Source organism: Heliconius melpomene, chromosome 3 (genome assembly GCF_056956725.1).
Source record: "Heliconius melpomene rosina isolate 202511_hmr_F chromosome 3, ASM5695672v1, whole genome shotgun sequence".
NCBI lineage: Eukaryota > Metazoa > Arthropoda > Insecta > Lepidoptera > Nymphalidae > Heliconius > Heliconius melpomene.
In genome coordinates, this window is record NC_140391.1 from 5,190,240 (window position 1) to 5,207,324 (window position 17,085).

General features: G+C 30.8%; 1 protein-coding gene across 1 annotated transcript in view; it reads left to right on the forward strand.

Annotated features, from left to right (window-relative positions):
• LOC146539933 (lachesin-like) overlaps positions 1-17,085 on the forward strand; it is a 71,833-nt gene that overhangs the window by 20,626 nt on the left and 34,122 nt on the right. The window contains exons 2-4 of the mRNA XM_085207786.1: positions 9,251-9,332; positions 10,675-10,796; positions 16,714-16,899. Of these exons, the coding sequence (XP_085063912.1) occupies positions 9,251-9,332; positions 10,675-10,796; positions 16,714-16,899 (390 nt within the window). The remainder of the gene's footprint in view (positions 1-9,250; positions 9,333-10,674; positions 10,797-16,713; positions 16,900-17,085) is intronic.

A 17,085-nucleotide genomic window follows, 5' to 3' on the forward strand; every position in this document is an offset into this window, starting at 1 on the left:
AACTTCATTTAAATAAGAAAAAAAATATATACTCTAGTACATTTTACTTGAAATGTATTCAATCAACGCTGTCATATAACTACTATGATTATAGGCTTAGTTCCTACTCAGATGAGATTAGTTACGTTAGTTAGTTATTAGTTAGTACGTTAAAAGCAATTGTAGACGTCATGGCGGAGTGGTACAGCGCCTTACAGACGGTGGTTGTGGATTCGTTTCTTAGAGAGGGGAATGATTATGTTTTCATTTTCCCGCTCTGGTAGACAATTAACGGTGTTGATCTCTGCTTCCCTTGAATGTGTAATGTTTCGAATATTGAGCGAAATCGAGGGACAGAGTGTTTTAACACTAGGTTTTCTGTGACTACGTTTCCTTGCTTTTATTAAAGATAATATTTAAGTACGAAATTAATTTTAAACATAATTGAATTAATAAAACATTTTTTACTTCTTTTTCATCGCTGCAATCGGATGAAAATAAGTTAGGCTCAATTTCACTTAACGCTGAAAAATTGTGGGAGAAATGATGATTGTCATAAAATTTAAGTTTACTGTATAGTATCAGACATTTTAAATGGTTTTATATTTCGGAGCCAGAGTTATATTACCCATTTAACTAAATAAGATTTGAATTACGTTTTAATTTAAAATTTCCTTTTTCATTTTTCGTAAATCAAATATTATTATCAAATCACCGACTAATGCTTCTCAGTTTGTTAGATTTATAAATGTAAATATAAAGTAAAAAAAAATATATAAAACTATATGAAATGAAGCATTTGACTGAACCTGGACATCTTTAATCTTTTTAATGGTAAGAGTTGCTTGGAAGAGATCACCTGTGGTGATAAGGCCGCTTTTTAATCATATTTTTCCTTTATCTTTCATCTATTGTTTTATTTATTATTAAGTAATAAACATAAATAAATAAATAAACTTAAAAATATATAATTTGTACAAGCTATTTAATTTCGTAACAGAATATGATTAGGAAATAAACAGAAAATCGTATGTTACTTATATGGACATTAGTGTTGGACAGTTCATTCATCTTGTTTATAGCTCACCAGGAACTGGAAAGATATTGGAAATAGCATCAATCACGTTCGATATGTGGGTTAGATACTTGACCAAAATAAGATGTGATAGGTATCTATATAAATCTTAAAGTATTTAATATAAGGATGAATAGTATAAAAATATATAAATTATTAGTGGGTTTAAATATTTTAATAACTATAATTAATAATGAATACAGTAACCATTTTATACAAACCATATCATACTTATTTATAGTTGGAGCAGTGATAAAAGTATGTTATTTGTTACTAATTGTGTTACTATATCGAATTATGTAAGATAATATGAAAATAATTAATATAAAAAATAATAACAAATTATCCATATAGTTGAGTTCCGCCACTCCAACACACGTTCACGCCGTATGCGGGATACAGCGTAAAATTGATAATCTATAGAGACGAACTAGTGTTGCTTAGACAAAGGGGGAACTTGAGTTTAATCATATGCAATGGACGAGAAAGTAAAGGGCCGGGCGTCACGCAAAAATCCCTCTTATTACACTGTACAGATTACGGAAGTTTATGTAATATATAAATGTTTACTATATTCATAAAAAAATATTAAATAATACGATTCAATACCAAATTGTGACGTCATAATTGAGTTGTTCAAATGACGATGCCACCTTCACACATTTCATATACTAAGGCCAGTCTGTTAATTAAGTCGTCCCAGTCGAGGTGTTTAATATCCTAGTTGATTTGTTAATTTTGTACAAATTGTTTGAATTGCTTTAATATTCATTCCAGTGTTTCCCGATTCTATTTTGTGTAAACTTATCCAACGTATTTCGACGACATTATAATTTGAACTGAAACAACAGTGTTTGTATTGAAATGCTTTACATTACATTTAAGTTATTCAGACTACGATTTAATTGTGATTTTTTGTTCAACGAAATATGCTTTTATGTTGTCGTACTATTATTAATTGTTTTTTTGTGTGTTAGTACGTAACTAGGTATTAATAAAATCTGAAAAATTGAATATGACTCATTTGTTATTAAAAAGCTGAAAGATAAGATAAAATCACAAGAATGATAAAAAATATAATTATATAATGCTATTGACTAATATACTATTATCTTATTTTGTATTAAGTCCTGTTGTGTGAGGGTAGCGTTAAGACACTCCGCTCTCTACTCACAGCTCAAGGTTTGCCTTATTACCAGAGCGAATAAAAAATAAAATATTAAATACTAATAGTATACACATTTTAAAATATATTTCCATTATCCACAGTGCACTGCTGCACAACTAACAAACAATAAAACATAATGAACATTTTAATTTCCACAGCTGCTATAAAATTTTCATTTTATCTCCGAACCAAATAATTCTTTCCGTAAGCGGGAGTCACTTCATCATAAACTTCGCGACGTGAGATTATTACGAAAGTTTCGTAATGTCTATTGCGTGTTTTTTTGTATAAAATATTGTTGATCGTGACAAGAAACAAGTGGGCTAAAAACAAACGATATAATTTTACTATTTATAAATGTACTTGTATGGAATTAATGTCTATTGAATGTAATGCAGGATAGCTGCCAGCAAATGTAATAGATTCTACCATTGATTTTAAAAAGAGCAAATGTTGAGTTTCTTGCCGGCTCTTCTCAGCAGAACTGCCTTCCGAACCGGTGGTAGTTTTTTGTTCATATGTTCATTCGACGATTCAAAAGTGCTTATAATAATTGCCTATTTGAATAAAGAATATTTTGAATTTTGAATTTGAATTTTGAATTAGTATTAATATATTAACTAAAACATACATGGGCACTAACTCTAGAGTAAAGCTTAGATTATGTAAATAATCTATCTCTAATTTAATCTACGGTAGGGACAAGTATGTGGGTTCGATTCTCATTCGGTGTAATTATTAATTATTTATTCTTATTTCCATTTCTTTGTTCTGATAACAAGTTAGTTGAGTTGGGCCACTCACCACGTAATGCCTCGAAAAATCGACAAAAATGGGGAGAAAAGACTGCTTAAAGCACTCTTTTCTCCCCATTTTTGTCGATTTGATGATTTGATTCTGATTGATATCAACATTTACTTCATTTTAATATAATAAGTATTTAAATACTCGTCACAGTAAGTAACAAAACATATTGTATACTGATAAGGCTAACAAAAACAAACATATAAGGAATAAAAAATCAAATATAAACAAACACATTTTAATTAAAACATTCGAGTTTTGTTATCCAAAATGAAATATCGAAAGTTTAATAAAGTCCCGAGCTTTATACAATGAGGCTTAATCCACCTCAATAGCACGTCAATTATCCTTGTTTCCCATATAATCAAATATGCAATTACCGAATGTAATTAGTATTTAATGTGAGGTTTAGACTGTGGTGGGATTCCCATAATTAATAAACATTTGGGTTGCAAATCAGTGGACCTGGACACGTTTGCAAAGCTGACGTGAAAATTCGGACTCGGTTAGATAAGACTTCGTTCAAAGTAAATAAATTTGTCTTTTCAGAATTAAACATAAAATAACTCTATTTCAATAGGAATTAGGTTTATATAACTTTTAATTTCGTCTTAGTTTGCTAATTTATTAGGCATATATGATATGTGTAAACATAATTATGTAAAAAAATGTTTCTATTTAGCTTTTAATGAACCTTTATAAAATATATGAAACCGTAGATATTCTCTTCATTCATAATATGGCCAACAGATCAACGATTAATATTATGCGACTTCATTCCTCAATTTCATTTGAAATGAAATATTTATTTGAAATGTGCATATTTTATACGTTTGGCGATGTTGGTCTTCCTACAGGTGTCAGTCAGTCCATTTGAATTATTTCTCTATTTCTAAATAAGTTTCTATATCCAAATGACAATTAGAAGAGGACCTTTTAAAATATGTACATTTAAATCCTTTGTTGCTGAGTTACTGATAACAGACAAATGACACCACTGTACGTAAATAACACTAAAAGAGAATTTACTAAAATTCTTACAGGGAGGGGATAAAAACTAATATAATAAATAAAATCAGATTTTTTAGTTTACTTAGCCGAATTTAGTTTACGTTTACGTGCCTGATAGAAGAAAACGTAAAAAAAAGTAAAAGTTATGAACATAAATAGTAAATTTCATTAAATTAAGAATAAGGATGAAAAGTAAAAATATCTTTTATGAAGTAACTATTGATATCTGTAGTTAAATATTGACAGAAGCTTGAACCTTCCGAGAACTACCCCCAGCAATAATATTGTCATTATATAAATCTCAATAGAATTGATGATCTAATACAAAATATCACAATACGTTTTCTTAAATATTTATATTAGAAACATAAAGATAAAATAAAAATAACAATTTTTTTCAGGTTGTTATGTTATTTGACATGTCATTATAGTATTTATCATTTCAAAAATTACATATCACGTAAAAATACATTAAATGGGGGTCGGTTAGTGAAAAGTAATTTATCATCTATGGTTGGCTGCCGGTGACACATGGAAAATTGTTGTCCATGACTTATGACGGCGGATGACATGTGGACGGACAGACACCATGAATGGTGGTGACCCTGGAGACCTCTATATTTGACTTTATTTACTGTACGCACGAGGTCACGTTTCTTGTAGATAGCAGTGTAATTTTCCTGTTAACTTGTGTGTTGATATCTTTTGCTTTCAAATATTTTGCGCATAAAATAATTTAATTTATATAAATAGCGTCAAAATCTATGAGAAAATTAGAATAGATTTTTTTCTCTCATACATAATAATATGACATTATAATTTTTTTTTTAAATATATTTCTCAACAAAACAACTTTTTAATGATTTCCTTTGAAATTTGGCAAAAGGAAACCTTATTGTTATATGAACATGTATGAAGTTCGGAATAAGCGATAATCTATCGACCTTCGAATTATGAATTGATGCCGGGCAAGCGACAATAGCCGGGGCCTTGTTGCTCGATTTATTTGACAATTTATGGCTACAGATTCTAACTGGATCTGGATTTATTAAGAAAATCTTCATAAATTTATCAGTTTTCGTACTACATAAAAGGGACATATGTTGTTACATATTTAATTGGCTAACCTTTCTAGTATATAATATGGAAAAATAAAAACTAGTCAAATACGATTCAAAGTGGGTTACCAAGGGTTCCTTCCCAATGTATGATTAGTAGTCAAAGGGAAGTACAATTTTTAAGAATTGACTTGACTTAAAAATATTACCTTAAAAATATTTGATAACATAATTAGTTTCACAATGTTTCAATATTTTTTGCTACAATTGCGATTCATTATTTGGGTAAATTTTGACTTTTTGAGCTTACATTATTCAATATGCATTGAATTTTTGGAGAGTTTCGCTTAGAAGTTATAGTTTGATTGGATAACAAAGTTTTAAAGTAAAACGAGCAAACTTATAGCAAGTTTGGCAGATCTGAGACTTCGATTTATATAAGGCAAGTTTATAATAAAATATTGTAAAATAACATACATGTGTTATAGTTTATTTTTTAATGAGTAAAATCTGTATTAACTCACATATTTAATTTTTAAGCCATGAAGTAATAATTCAGTTTATATTATACCTAGTACCTACTATCGGTCTTCTTCCTCCTGGCTTTAATCCCTGCTATTGCCAGGGTCTGCCTTCCTCAACCTACTCCACTTCGCACGGTCGGTACTATATATAAAAGTAATAAATAAAAATAAAATTATTTATTCTCCCAAGAAGGATTAAATCCTATAGCTATATATTTTGTACTAGATATAATTTTGTTAGCAGGAATAATAGCAAAAATATTATTTTTTCTATTACTTCTAACAAGTAGGCAATCACGAACTAATTATTGCTGTTATTGTGTTCTCCGTGTAACAATTATATTATTACACGCGGTTCGTGTCTAACCATTTGATTAGATTTGCGTCTGTGTTACTGTCTTAAATGAAATGTTATCAGGCCAAAAGATCCCATTTAAGATAGAAAAATCATCGTGGACTATAAATGCTACAGGTTATAGGTCCGATTTCCACTTGTAGCAGTGAAATATTTAATATTTTCAGTTCTTCGCTTCTCGTATCGAGGCATAGTGTGGCGTTGTATTCCACCAATCAACACGCTCTGCCTCCATAATTTGGCGAAAGTGAGGGACGGCAGTGTCAAACATTTAAAAAGGTTTTTTAATTTTTGGTTTTTAATCTTTGGTTTTTATAAATTTAATTTTATAAGAATCATATTAAATAAATATTTTATTATAAAATACAACGAAGTAGTACAAAGTCTTTTTTATTTTTAACCTTATTTTAACATTGTCTACTTATCATTTAAAAAGGATTCTCAATACAATATATAATTCAGAAAGAAATCCTAATAATATATGAATATTGAATAGTATAGTAGTTAAAGGTATTTATATATCACAATACAAATTTAAACAAATAAAACCTGTAGTGATGTACGATAATAGCATTCTGTGGATCGGGTTGGATAATTTACATTGATCCCCGTTTGTTGGTGCCATCAATACGGATAGGGCAGCAATTAGTTCCCCAGGGTTGCTTTTCAGGAGAATATTTATTTCTAATTTGATTTATTTTAAAGATTAAATTGGATTGTACTTCTTTATTGTATTACAAACCAATAGATAATGAATTTTGAAAAAAATAATAATTAATATTACGTAATATCAAAAGTAAATGTACGACGACGGTGTTTTCATAAGAGTTTTAAATTTTTAATTCCCCTTAAAACTGAGAAGGCAACCTAGTAACATATTAATACTAAATAGCTATCAGACTTTTAAACAAACCAAGACGCCAGAGGAGATTATCAAATTTAGAGAAAATAATGGTAAGAATATTTCCATTTTAATATATCAACACACGCTTGTATGTCTAGGTATATATCTTTAACCTTATTAATAATAGTAACTTTTAAATTTGGTCTATTTTAATAGTAAAAATCGACGAAAAAACATTTAACATTTACGTACAAATATATTATTTGTATTTAATTTTATTCTATGATTCTCTATGATTCAGCCGATTCACTAAAATCAAACGAAACTACAGACGGCCGTCGATTTGTGGCGCATTGATTGATTTTCTATAGCCTGTAATTATATACGTAATCAACTTATGTAAGCTGGATTTGCCGGTGATTAATCAGGGTTCGTGTTATTTGTGTTTGGAATTTCGTTTTTCGTTTCTATTTCACCTTGTATGTGACTAATTAAGGTTTTTAAAGCTATTTTTTTATGTTCTTGCGTAATAATTATAATTTGTCTAATTTGTAAATGTTGTAAATTGTAAATGTTTTGATGTGGAGGCCACTTGTGGCGCAGGGGCCCAAGCGTGTGTCTGTAAACACGATTCTTTTCTTCTTCTCGGTTCTCTTTCGTTTCTTCTTCTCCGGTTCTGGGTTCAATTGCCACGATCTTAGATATTTAAAATATCGTAAATAATTTAATTGCTCAGATATCGAGGCTAAAGCGCAGCGTTGAGTACCACCACTCAACATGCAATGCCTTCAGAATTCAGCAGAATGTGAAGAATGGAATTGTCTTATTGAGAACGTAGTGTCTAAGCACTAGGTTCCCAGACCCTCTGCTTACCCCGCTACGTGCGACATACTGCGTGAAGCTAACAGTTCTGACATTAACGTTAAATGTTATAAAAAATATCGAATATAAAACAACATAAATGGAAATACAAACAACAATATAAAATTAATCTCAACAATAATCGCAAATACGTAGAATAACTGTTGAAAGTCTCGAAAATTAATTTTCTGTGGTGATGTTTGTTTAACCTTTCCGTGTTCAAATAAAAAGCGACGTAAATGAGTAGGTACGGGCAAAACAAAAGCGTTACGCCAAATTAAGCGAGCACTTCTAGCAAATACAATTAAAATTCTTTGAAATTTTTTTAAGCAAATTATTATTAATTGTATTTATATTTGTGGTATTTGTAAATAGAGAATATATATTTGCGTAGGCGTTTTTTTTATATTTTGAATGGAATTGACTGAGATATAAATATTTAATTTCTTAGGTACCTATCTATAATTATATTATACTAGCGGACGCGCGCAGCTTCGCTTACGTAATTAGGGGTGAATTCTAATAAACAACGAAACATGTGTTCAATGAAATATTTTTAGGAGTCTAAATTTCAAATTTTATAAAAATCGGTGGCGATTTAAAGATTTTTCCATACAAACTTTCAACCCCTTATTTGCACCCTTAGGGGAAGAATTCTAGAAAACCATGAAACATGTGGCCAATTAAATACTTTTAAGAGTCTAAATTTCAAATTTTATAAAAATTGGTGCCGATTTAAAAAAAATTCTATACAAACTTTCAACCCCTTATTTGCACCCTTAGGGAGAGAATTCTAGAAAACGATGAAACACGTGTTCAATTAAATACTTTTAAAAATCTAAATTTCTAATTTTATAAAAATCAGTGCCGAATTAATTTTTTTTCCATACAAACTTTGAACCCCTATTTCACCCCTTTAGGGTTAAAATTTTTCAAAATCCCTTCTTAGTGGATGTCCAGATTATGAAAGTAAACATCTGTCCAAATTTCACGTTTCTACCATCAGCGGTTACGGCTGTGCGTGCGTCTTACCTCAGTCAGTGAGGACAAGTCCTTTTATATATATAGATTAGACTAGTGGGCCCGCTTGAAATGAATGAATCTATATAACATACTAGTAGACCCGAACGCGGCTACGCCCGCTTGAACTGTACGAATATTTATTAAATATATTTATGAAATTATTTTCAGTTTTCAATAGAGAGATGTCTTAAGCAAGCTCATTTTGGGTGACGTTTTCTAACAACAAACTTTGCAAATGGGTTGCTTAGCAATAGCGACGGTTGTTATTAACATGGCAGAATAAATTGCATGTCAAATTAATAAGTATTTTAATATATTGGTATATATCGAAAATATTACAAATATGAGAAAAAAAAGTATCCTATGTTCATCCCGAGACCCTCAAGTCTCTCTATATTTAGTATTTTATCACATTTAAATTAGCGGTTTGGCCCTGATTGCGTAAAAGACAGACAGACAGACAGACAGACAGAGTTACTTTCGAATTTATAATATAGGTATGGATACTAGAACAAAAGAATAATGTTTTTTGTATTGTTCTTTTTCAGACAATCATCGACAAACACATGCTTTCACCGTCGACAAAGGCGGCCTGCTGGCTGACTACGTTTTTAAGTGTTTTTGTCACAGGTAAAAAAAACTCTGTTTTATTTCTAAATCAGAAAATATTCACATTCTGCATTCTATCAAGAAACATACGTTATATAAGCAGTTTTAATAAAACGCTACTTTTCGAACTTTTGATTTCTTCTTATTTTGCAGCGCAAGTTCCTAATGATGAGAGAATTATTTGCATTCTACATTTCGCTATTTACTTTTATAACAAACTTTTTACTAATAGCTTGCCACTTTCGTGTTGCTTAATAAATATTTTAAAAATATTTAAGTTTTATTTCTTAATATGAACTGATAAATGATAAATGATTTTTTAACACATAAGTAAGAAACCAATATTTTTAAATTAGTTAATTAGTTTATTTTCCCCATTATAATATATCATTTTGCACGCTTTATCCCGCATCGTTATCCTGTATCTCTCTCTCTTTGCGGCCAAATTCAGACTGTGAGACATATTATGTTTTACGTACTAATTAGTTTCATTTTCTTTTTCATTAAAATGAAAGGTTTAATTTTGAAATACATTGAAATAATTTCAACAACATTGAAATAATTTCTAAATAAGTATTGTAAAGAGTGGTTAATACACGAACAATAGACTATAAATCATTGTTAAAGTTAAATGTTTTATTGACCTTTGAATAACAAATGGCGCAAATCTCAGACATTTTCGGAGTTCCACTTGTGAACTCGAGCTCAATACTCCGCTAATCATTCTACAATTCTCGACATCGACAAGTTGAGACCGAAGCCCGAGCTTCTGAAAATTGAATATTAATTTATAAGAAAACCTTTCAGATGTGGATATTACGCTCCACTGGTTCCTTTAGCCGTTCGATTTTGTATTGCTAATAGAATTGAAAAAGACTAAATCAAGCTTTGCTATAGCTAGCTACAGGACTTCTTCATCCATTTTTAGTTCTCATTAGCACTGGTACATCTACTTTCGTTTTTATTTTTTATAAAAACGTATAAAACGCAAGTATTTATACTAATTATCATTATAATATTGTCTCTAAATGATTAGATATTTAAAGAATTGTACTATTTAATATGTAATTTTATTAGACACGTATAATAAACTTAAGTGATCCTTTTAACATTTTATTGTGCTATTTCACATTAAGGAAAAAAAAATATTTTTTTAGAACACGTATAAAAATTAATAGAAAGAAGAATTTGAACCCGCGCCTCTTGGAAACCGTTTAAGCGCTAACCTCTAAGCCATATGTTCTTCAAGAATACCTATAGCTTAGTAAACGAATTTTTATATATTTTCCAAAAAAATATTTAAGTAATCTTATATTACCATGATAAACATACATAAACAAACTTGTAATTTGGTCTCCTGTAGGTGAAATGCCAATCCAAGCTGAAGTGGTCCCCGAATTCCTGCAAGCGCTAGAAAACCACACGGTCACGCAAGGTCGGGACGTCCACTTCACCTGTGTTGTCAATCACCTCTCCAATTATAGGGTAAGCCTCTACCACTTAAATGTAATATGTATTTACTTACCTCTACGAGCCTTTAATGATTTTGCTTTTATCGTGTTAGTCCTTTGTTCTTTTTGTAGTAATATTTCAGAAATATCTCTGAAAAAAGTAGGAAAAAAATTGGATTTGCTTCAATATTAATTCAAATAATTTAGCTGGATGCGAAGAGCTGAAGATCGAGCTCAGTGGCGTGCCATTGGAGAGGCCTATGTCCAGCAGTGGACGAGGACAGGCTGATGATGATGATGATGATGATGATTTAGCATAAATCTATATTTATTTTATTCTTAAAATCCACAATTTATTTATTACTATCGACCTGGCTGTGGCTTCATCCACTTATTCTTATAGTGATTTATAGCCAAATTATACAAAATCTTATAAAGATTGTAGTTGTATGTGGATCAAACCCCTCAACCTAATGGGAATCGAACCTTATCGTTCCATTCAATTTCAGTGCCTTTCCGAAAAACCTTTGTTTATATAAATTTGTTTTCGCGAATATTACAAATAAAAAATTAAACGTAACAGGAAATGAACCTGTCTCCTTAAGATACCTTTTGGATACCGTCCAAACATCTAATTATACTATTCTAATTATACTCTAAACACATTTCACCACATTGAAATTTCTATACGGTTGTTACAACTTTTGATATTACCTAGAGCAATTAAGTAAATAGCATCGTCTCTCTAAATGATAATTTCTTGTAATAATGTTGTGTTACGAATCTTTGGGGCATATAACAAAAGTTTTTAATAATAATCAGCTTCACGCTGTATCCCGCACACAGCGGGATAGGCAGAGGGAACCTCGTGTTAACACTACGTTCCCCACGTGTGCCTTAATAACATAATGTTCCTAAACATTTTTTACTATTATACTAGCTCTATCATAATTATCGAAATGACTTCGAAGGCACTTACTTAAAGTTTAGGTATAAAATCGGGCCAACCTAATAAATTAACGATTAAAAATATTTTTTAATTAATTTAATAAATATTCAAAAGTTCTATATAAAAGTTATTTAATTAATGCAGCAATAAAAATTATTTGAAATGCATGATGATTAAAAAAATATATTAGTAGTCTGCCTTTAAGTACATTATGCATGTATAGATAAATATTTTTACTTATTGATTTCTTAATAACGTAAATGGAAAAAGATTATTACGTTGCAGTTTGCATAACACTAATTCAGAAAAGTGCATCGCCTTAACAAAGTGAACTCATATATTTTTAAACATATTATAAAGTGTCTAATATTTGTTTTAAAAAATAAAATAAAATTCTTTTCCGTACTCTACATCGTACAAACTTTAGATATGCCAAATTTCATATTTCTGCGTCCATACAATTTATGTATTTAAAAAGGATCGTTATTTTCTTCTGCACATATAATTGATAAGATACTAGAGTTGCTAACATATTTGAAAAATGTCAACGTTTTATTCATTTAATTTAAATGTGGGATAACACTATGAAAATGTTGAAAATCGTTAATAGCCATTGTGAAACAATGAACTTTTAAATTATTCTTCAGCCTGAAATTTTCCAAGCGGCATCCTGACTCTCCGCTTCACTGCCTACTTTTGTTTTACGTCATTAATTAAGTAAATAATTGTCAATCCGAACTTATAGTAGCGATATCGCTATAGACTCGATAGGTTGTGCTCACTTGGCACTTAAATTAATTTCTTATTTATATAACTTGTTTCAATTTGATTATTATATAAAACTACGATATTTCATACTGTTATTGTAAATGGAGTTAAACAAAATAATAATTAATGATATCCCTACTTGAAATATTTATTTAAAATTTTTATTTCCATTTCTTCGTTCCGGTGTCGGGGCAAAGGGCGGCGTTGAGATCCGCCACTCAACAGACAATACCTCCACAATTGCGCGGAAAATGGGATGTCTTAACACTAGGTTCCCTCTGCCTACCTTGACGTGTGCAAGGTACAGCGTGACACTGAAAAAAGAATTGTATATTTTTAGTACACGATATTTCAAGTAAATTGTCATCACACCTTTGTGGCTACCTCCATTATTGCAGAAGCCTTAGGGCTTCCAGTTCATTTAAAAAAATCTTTTTTTACAGTATAAAAACAGATATTGAATACTAGTTCTATATATACATATAAAAGAAATAAAATCCTTTCATATTATGTTTTTTTAAGGTTGTAACTCTAAGCTATAAATTATATTAATGAAAACTGCTAAACGCAAGAAGACTTGAAAATACGGAATTAAAATTTTAATTTTCCTTTATAAAGAGAACATTTTATTTCATGTCACGTAAATTGCTAGCTTTTTCACCGTGACAGAGTCATAAACTTATTAATGTTATGTAATTAATCTCCTTCATGGTACAATTTTAAGTCGTTTTTCCATTATTCCTGATAGCATAGTTATTATGATTGCTAAATATGAAAGAATGTACGATATGTATGTTAATAAATAATAATATACAAAATTCAGGTTAATCGTGGCCTAGGGGTGCAAGCGGGATTGTAAACGCGACGATTGGGGGTTCGATTCTTACTAAGGGGATTAATTATTATTTATTGATATTTCTTCACTTTCATAACAAGGGAATAACGGCTTTAAGTTTCGCCAACACGCAATGTCTCAAAAATTCGGTAGAATGTGGGGAACGGAGTTTCTTAAATCTCTCTCTCTCTCTGTCAATACTTTTATATTCGGAGTGCAGCGTGAAGCTGAAAAAATCGTTATAAACAGATATATTTAAAAAAAAAAATTGCAATATAAATACATAAAAGCTAACAATATTCAACTGTACTTTACCTAAAAGTGTTTTAAGCGTAGCTTTTAATAGACTTTTATATACGAGTATGTGAGCACCAAACTTTGGAAGCTTACATTTCCTAATTAGTGTTAACTTTTGTTATGCAAACAAATACCAGGGAAAACAAAAGCAGTTCCTAAAATCTTAACGTTCTTGTATATATGGGTAGACATAAAGAGTAGTGCAAAAACTCTCCGTTCTCTACTTTCCGCAGAACATTGAGACATTATATTCGGAATTGTAAACTTTAACACATTAACAAATAAAACTCATGCCATACGCCCTTATGATCTCAAAATAGATATTTATTTATCATAATAGCTACTAATAAAGCTTTTAGGGGAAATATCTATTTTCATATTTTGTGAATAATAATTATAATTAAAGTTTCGAGGTGTTAGTATACAGGATTAAGCCTCTACCAACGAAATAGTACTAATGCAAACGCAATTAGTGATTGAAATGAGTTTATATTAATTATAATATTTTTTTATATTTTCATTTCTTCGCTTTGGTGTCGAGGCAAAACGTGCCATTCAACACGCAATTCCTTAAGAATTAGGCGTAAAGTGGAGAACGGATTGTCTTGACAGTAGGATTTTTTTTTTAAATATAATATTTATTGAGTAATTTAGAACAAAATGAATGTGTTATTATATGGCACATCAATAGGTCAGTTATATTAATAACTGATACAATTATTTTTCATATATTTATATATGAAAAAGTAAAAATAATATTTGTGCTTGGTGCTGTTAATGTTTGGAAATAATGAAATTAATGCTACAAAATTAAAAGATATATTATTTTCATATAATAAATTACTGAAATATGTACGAATCAATACTAAATTACTAATTACAAAAAGAATAAAATAGATTGAAATTAACAAAGGCAAGTTTACATGCAATACAAACTCGTTAGTGCCATGCCAATGCAACTGGTAGTAAATAATCTATGCTTCAAACAGAATTAAATTTCAAGTATTCCCTACAATCAACAATTATAGAGCAAAGCTTTGGAAAAAAGTAAATACGAATAAGTACAAATAATTAAACTCGATGTTTTTCTTTGAGAGGTGCACATTAAAACGATTCAAAAGTATTTAGTTGAAACAGAACCAGCTTTCGTTCAACTAATGAAAGTACTAAAAGTTTTGCGATCTGCAATAGGTAGGTAGTGTTTTGAATGAACGAGCGCTATTGTTACCAGAAACTATTCTTAGCCGTTGTGCACGGTACGTTTTTAATAATGACTGACTGGGTAAAAAAAATGTATTGACGGTTGACTGAATGACTGACTGAATGAATAAAATGTAGCTTTTGGTATGGAAAATTAATATATTTGTAATGGAAATAAATAGTCGTTGAGACCAAGCGTGTAACTGTAACGGGATAAGTTGTGGTTTCGATTCCCGCTCGATGAAATTATAATTATTATATTTTTTTTAATTTGTTCACACTGGCTGCATATAGGTTCCCTCTGCCTACCCTGCTACATTCGGGATACAGCGTGAACGTAAAAAAAAAATGAAATATACATAGGTACATTTATTTAACTAATTACTTCAAGTGTAACAGTTATAAGCAAAGTTGTAAGTTTGCAAGCGTATTTAATAGGATATTAAATTTGCAACTAGTTTTGACAGAATAATGCAATAATATCAAAAACAAGTAATAACAACGACTTCGTAGTGTTGAGAATACGTTTATAATAACGCACTGCTAGAAACGTTAGCTCCAACGCTCGCCAGAAATAATTCCCCACAAACAATGATATTGTTACTAATTTATTTTCCAACCTCAACAAAGGAAGATGTCACATGAAAAATACGTGGAAACCACCGGGTGAGACGAACATTCCTCTGTGGAAACTCGGTACAATTTCATATGTCACACCCTTACTTTTACGGCCCGCCATGGCTACCGTTTAAGTCACATTAAGTTTTGCCTCTTACTGAGAACAATACAAACGATTTAAAACTTGGAGAAGCTTGGAGAAGCCGGGGAATTGCCATTTATGACATTAGTCCTAGACATTAAATGAAATTTCACGCTCGTATGCAATCCCCCGAGTGTTTTGTTTTGCCGACACTGCTTCTAATTGCATTCTTTAATTAGACTCATAACAAAGGAGATATTTTACTTCGTTTAATATATGTAATTTGTTATATAATTTCTGGAGTCTGTTAAAATTATTAATTACTTTTTACTTTAATGTATTATATATGTATAATAAAAAGAATCAGTTTTACGCTGTATCCGACACACAGTAGGGTACCAGCACAGCGGGAATAGCAGGGTACGGGCAGAGGGAACCTAGTGTTAAAACAATTCGTTATCCACTTTCCGTCGAATTTTGAGGCATTGTATGTTGATTGGCGGAACTCAACGCCGGGCTTTTACCTTGGTGCTAGAGCGAAGAAATGGAAACAGAAAGTTAAACAAATATTTAATTTCCTCGGGTAGGAATCAAACCCACTACCAACCGCAAACCGCTTATAATCACACTATGTGCTTATATATTTATATATATTTAACAATGATTTATTGGTTTCTACATTTTCAATACTCAAAATAAATACATTTTACATTGATAATTTTAGTATAACCTGTAAATAAATCCGTGGTTTATTTGGTTCTTTGTACAGTCAATCTGAGGTTTGAGATAGAGATCGTATATTGTAGAAATTACCTTTGCGGTTAGATGTTGCCCCGGTCCAATCTATAATTGCTAAATTGGTCTAGGAAAGTGAACGAAATTGTATTTATTTTTAAAGGATATTAATTCGCTTCACGCTCTATCACGCATAAAGCAGGTTAGGCAGAGCTGCTCTGGGAATCTAGTGTTAAGACACTCAGTTCCAATTGAGACATTTCAGTTGCCCACTTTTCCGCAGAATTCTAGCGATATTGAGTATAGAGTGGAGTTGAGCTTTACATCTTCTTTAATAGGAATTCTCTAATGTGAAAGAAAATTAAAATAATTTGATCCTCCTACTGGAAATTGAACCCATAACCCTCGTTCTTACAGACGCTGTCACACCATTCATTCATTTTCATTAATTTCAGTATTTTTTACAGGTAGCGTGGATAAAATCAGATTCAAAGGCAATCTTAGCGATTCACACAAACATGGTGGCGCTGAACCCTCGGCTGTCCGTCACATACAACAATCACAACACTTGGAAGCTGCACGTCAGTAACGTCCAGGCGAACGACTCCGGCACGTATATGTGCCAGGTTAACACTGATCCTATGAAGAGTCAGGTAAAAATGTCATTTAAGTATACGTATATATTTAAGGAACTTAACAGGCTGTAGGTTCGATTTGCACACGAGGAGATGAAATATAAATATTTTCATTTCTTCGCTCTGGTTTCGGGCATGGCGTTAAGTTCCGCCACTCATGATGCAATGTTTACAGAATTTAACGGAAAGTGGGCGTGGAATATC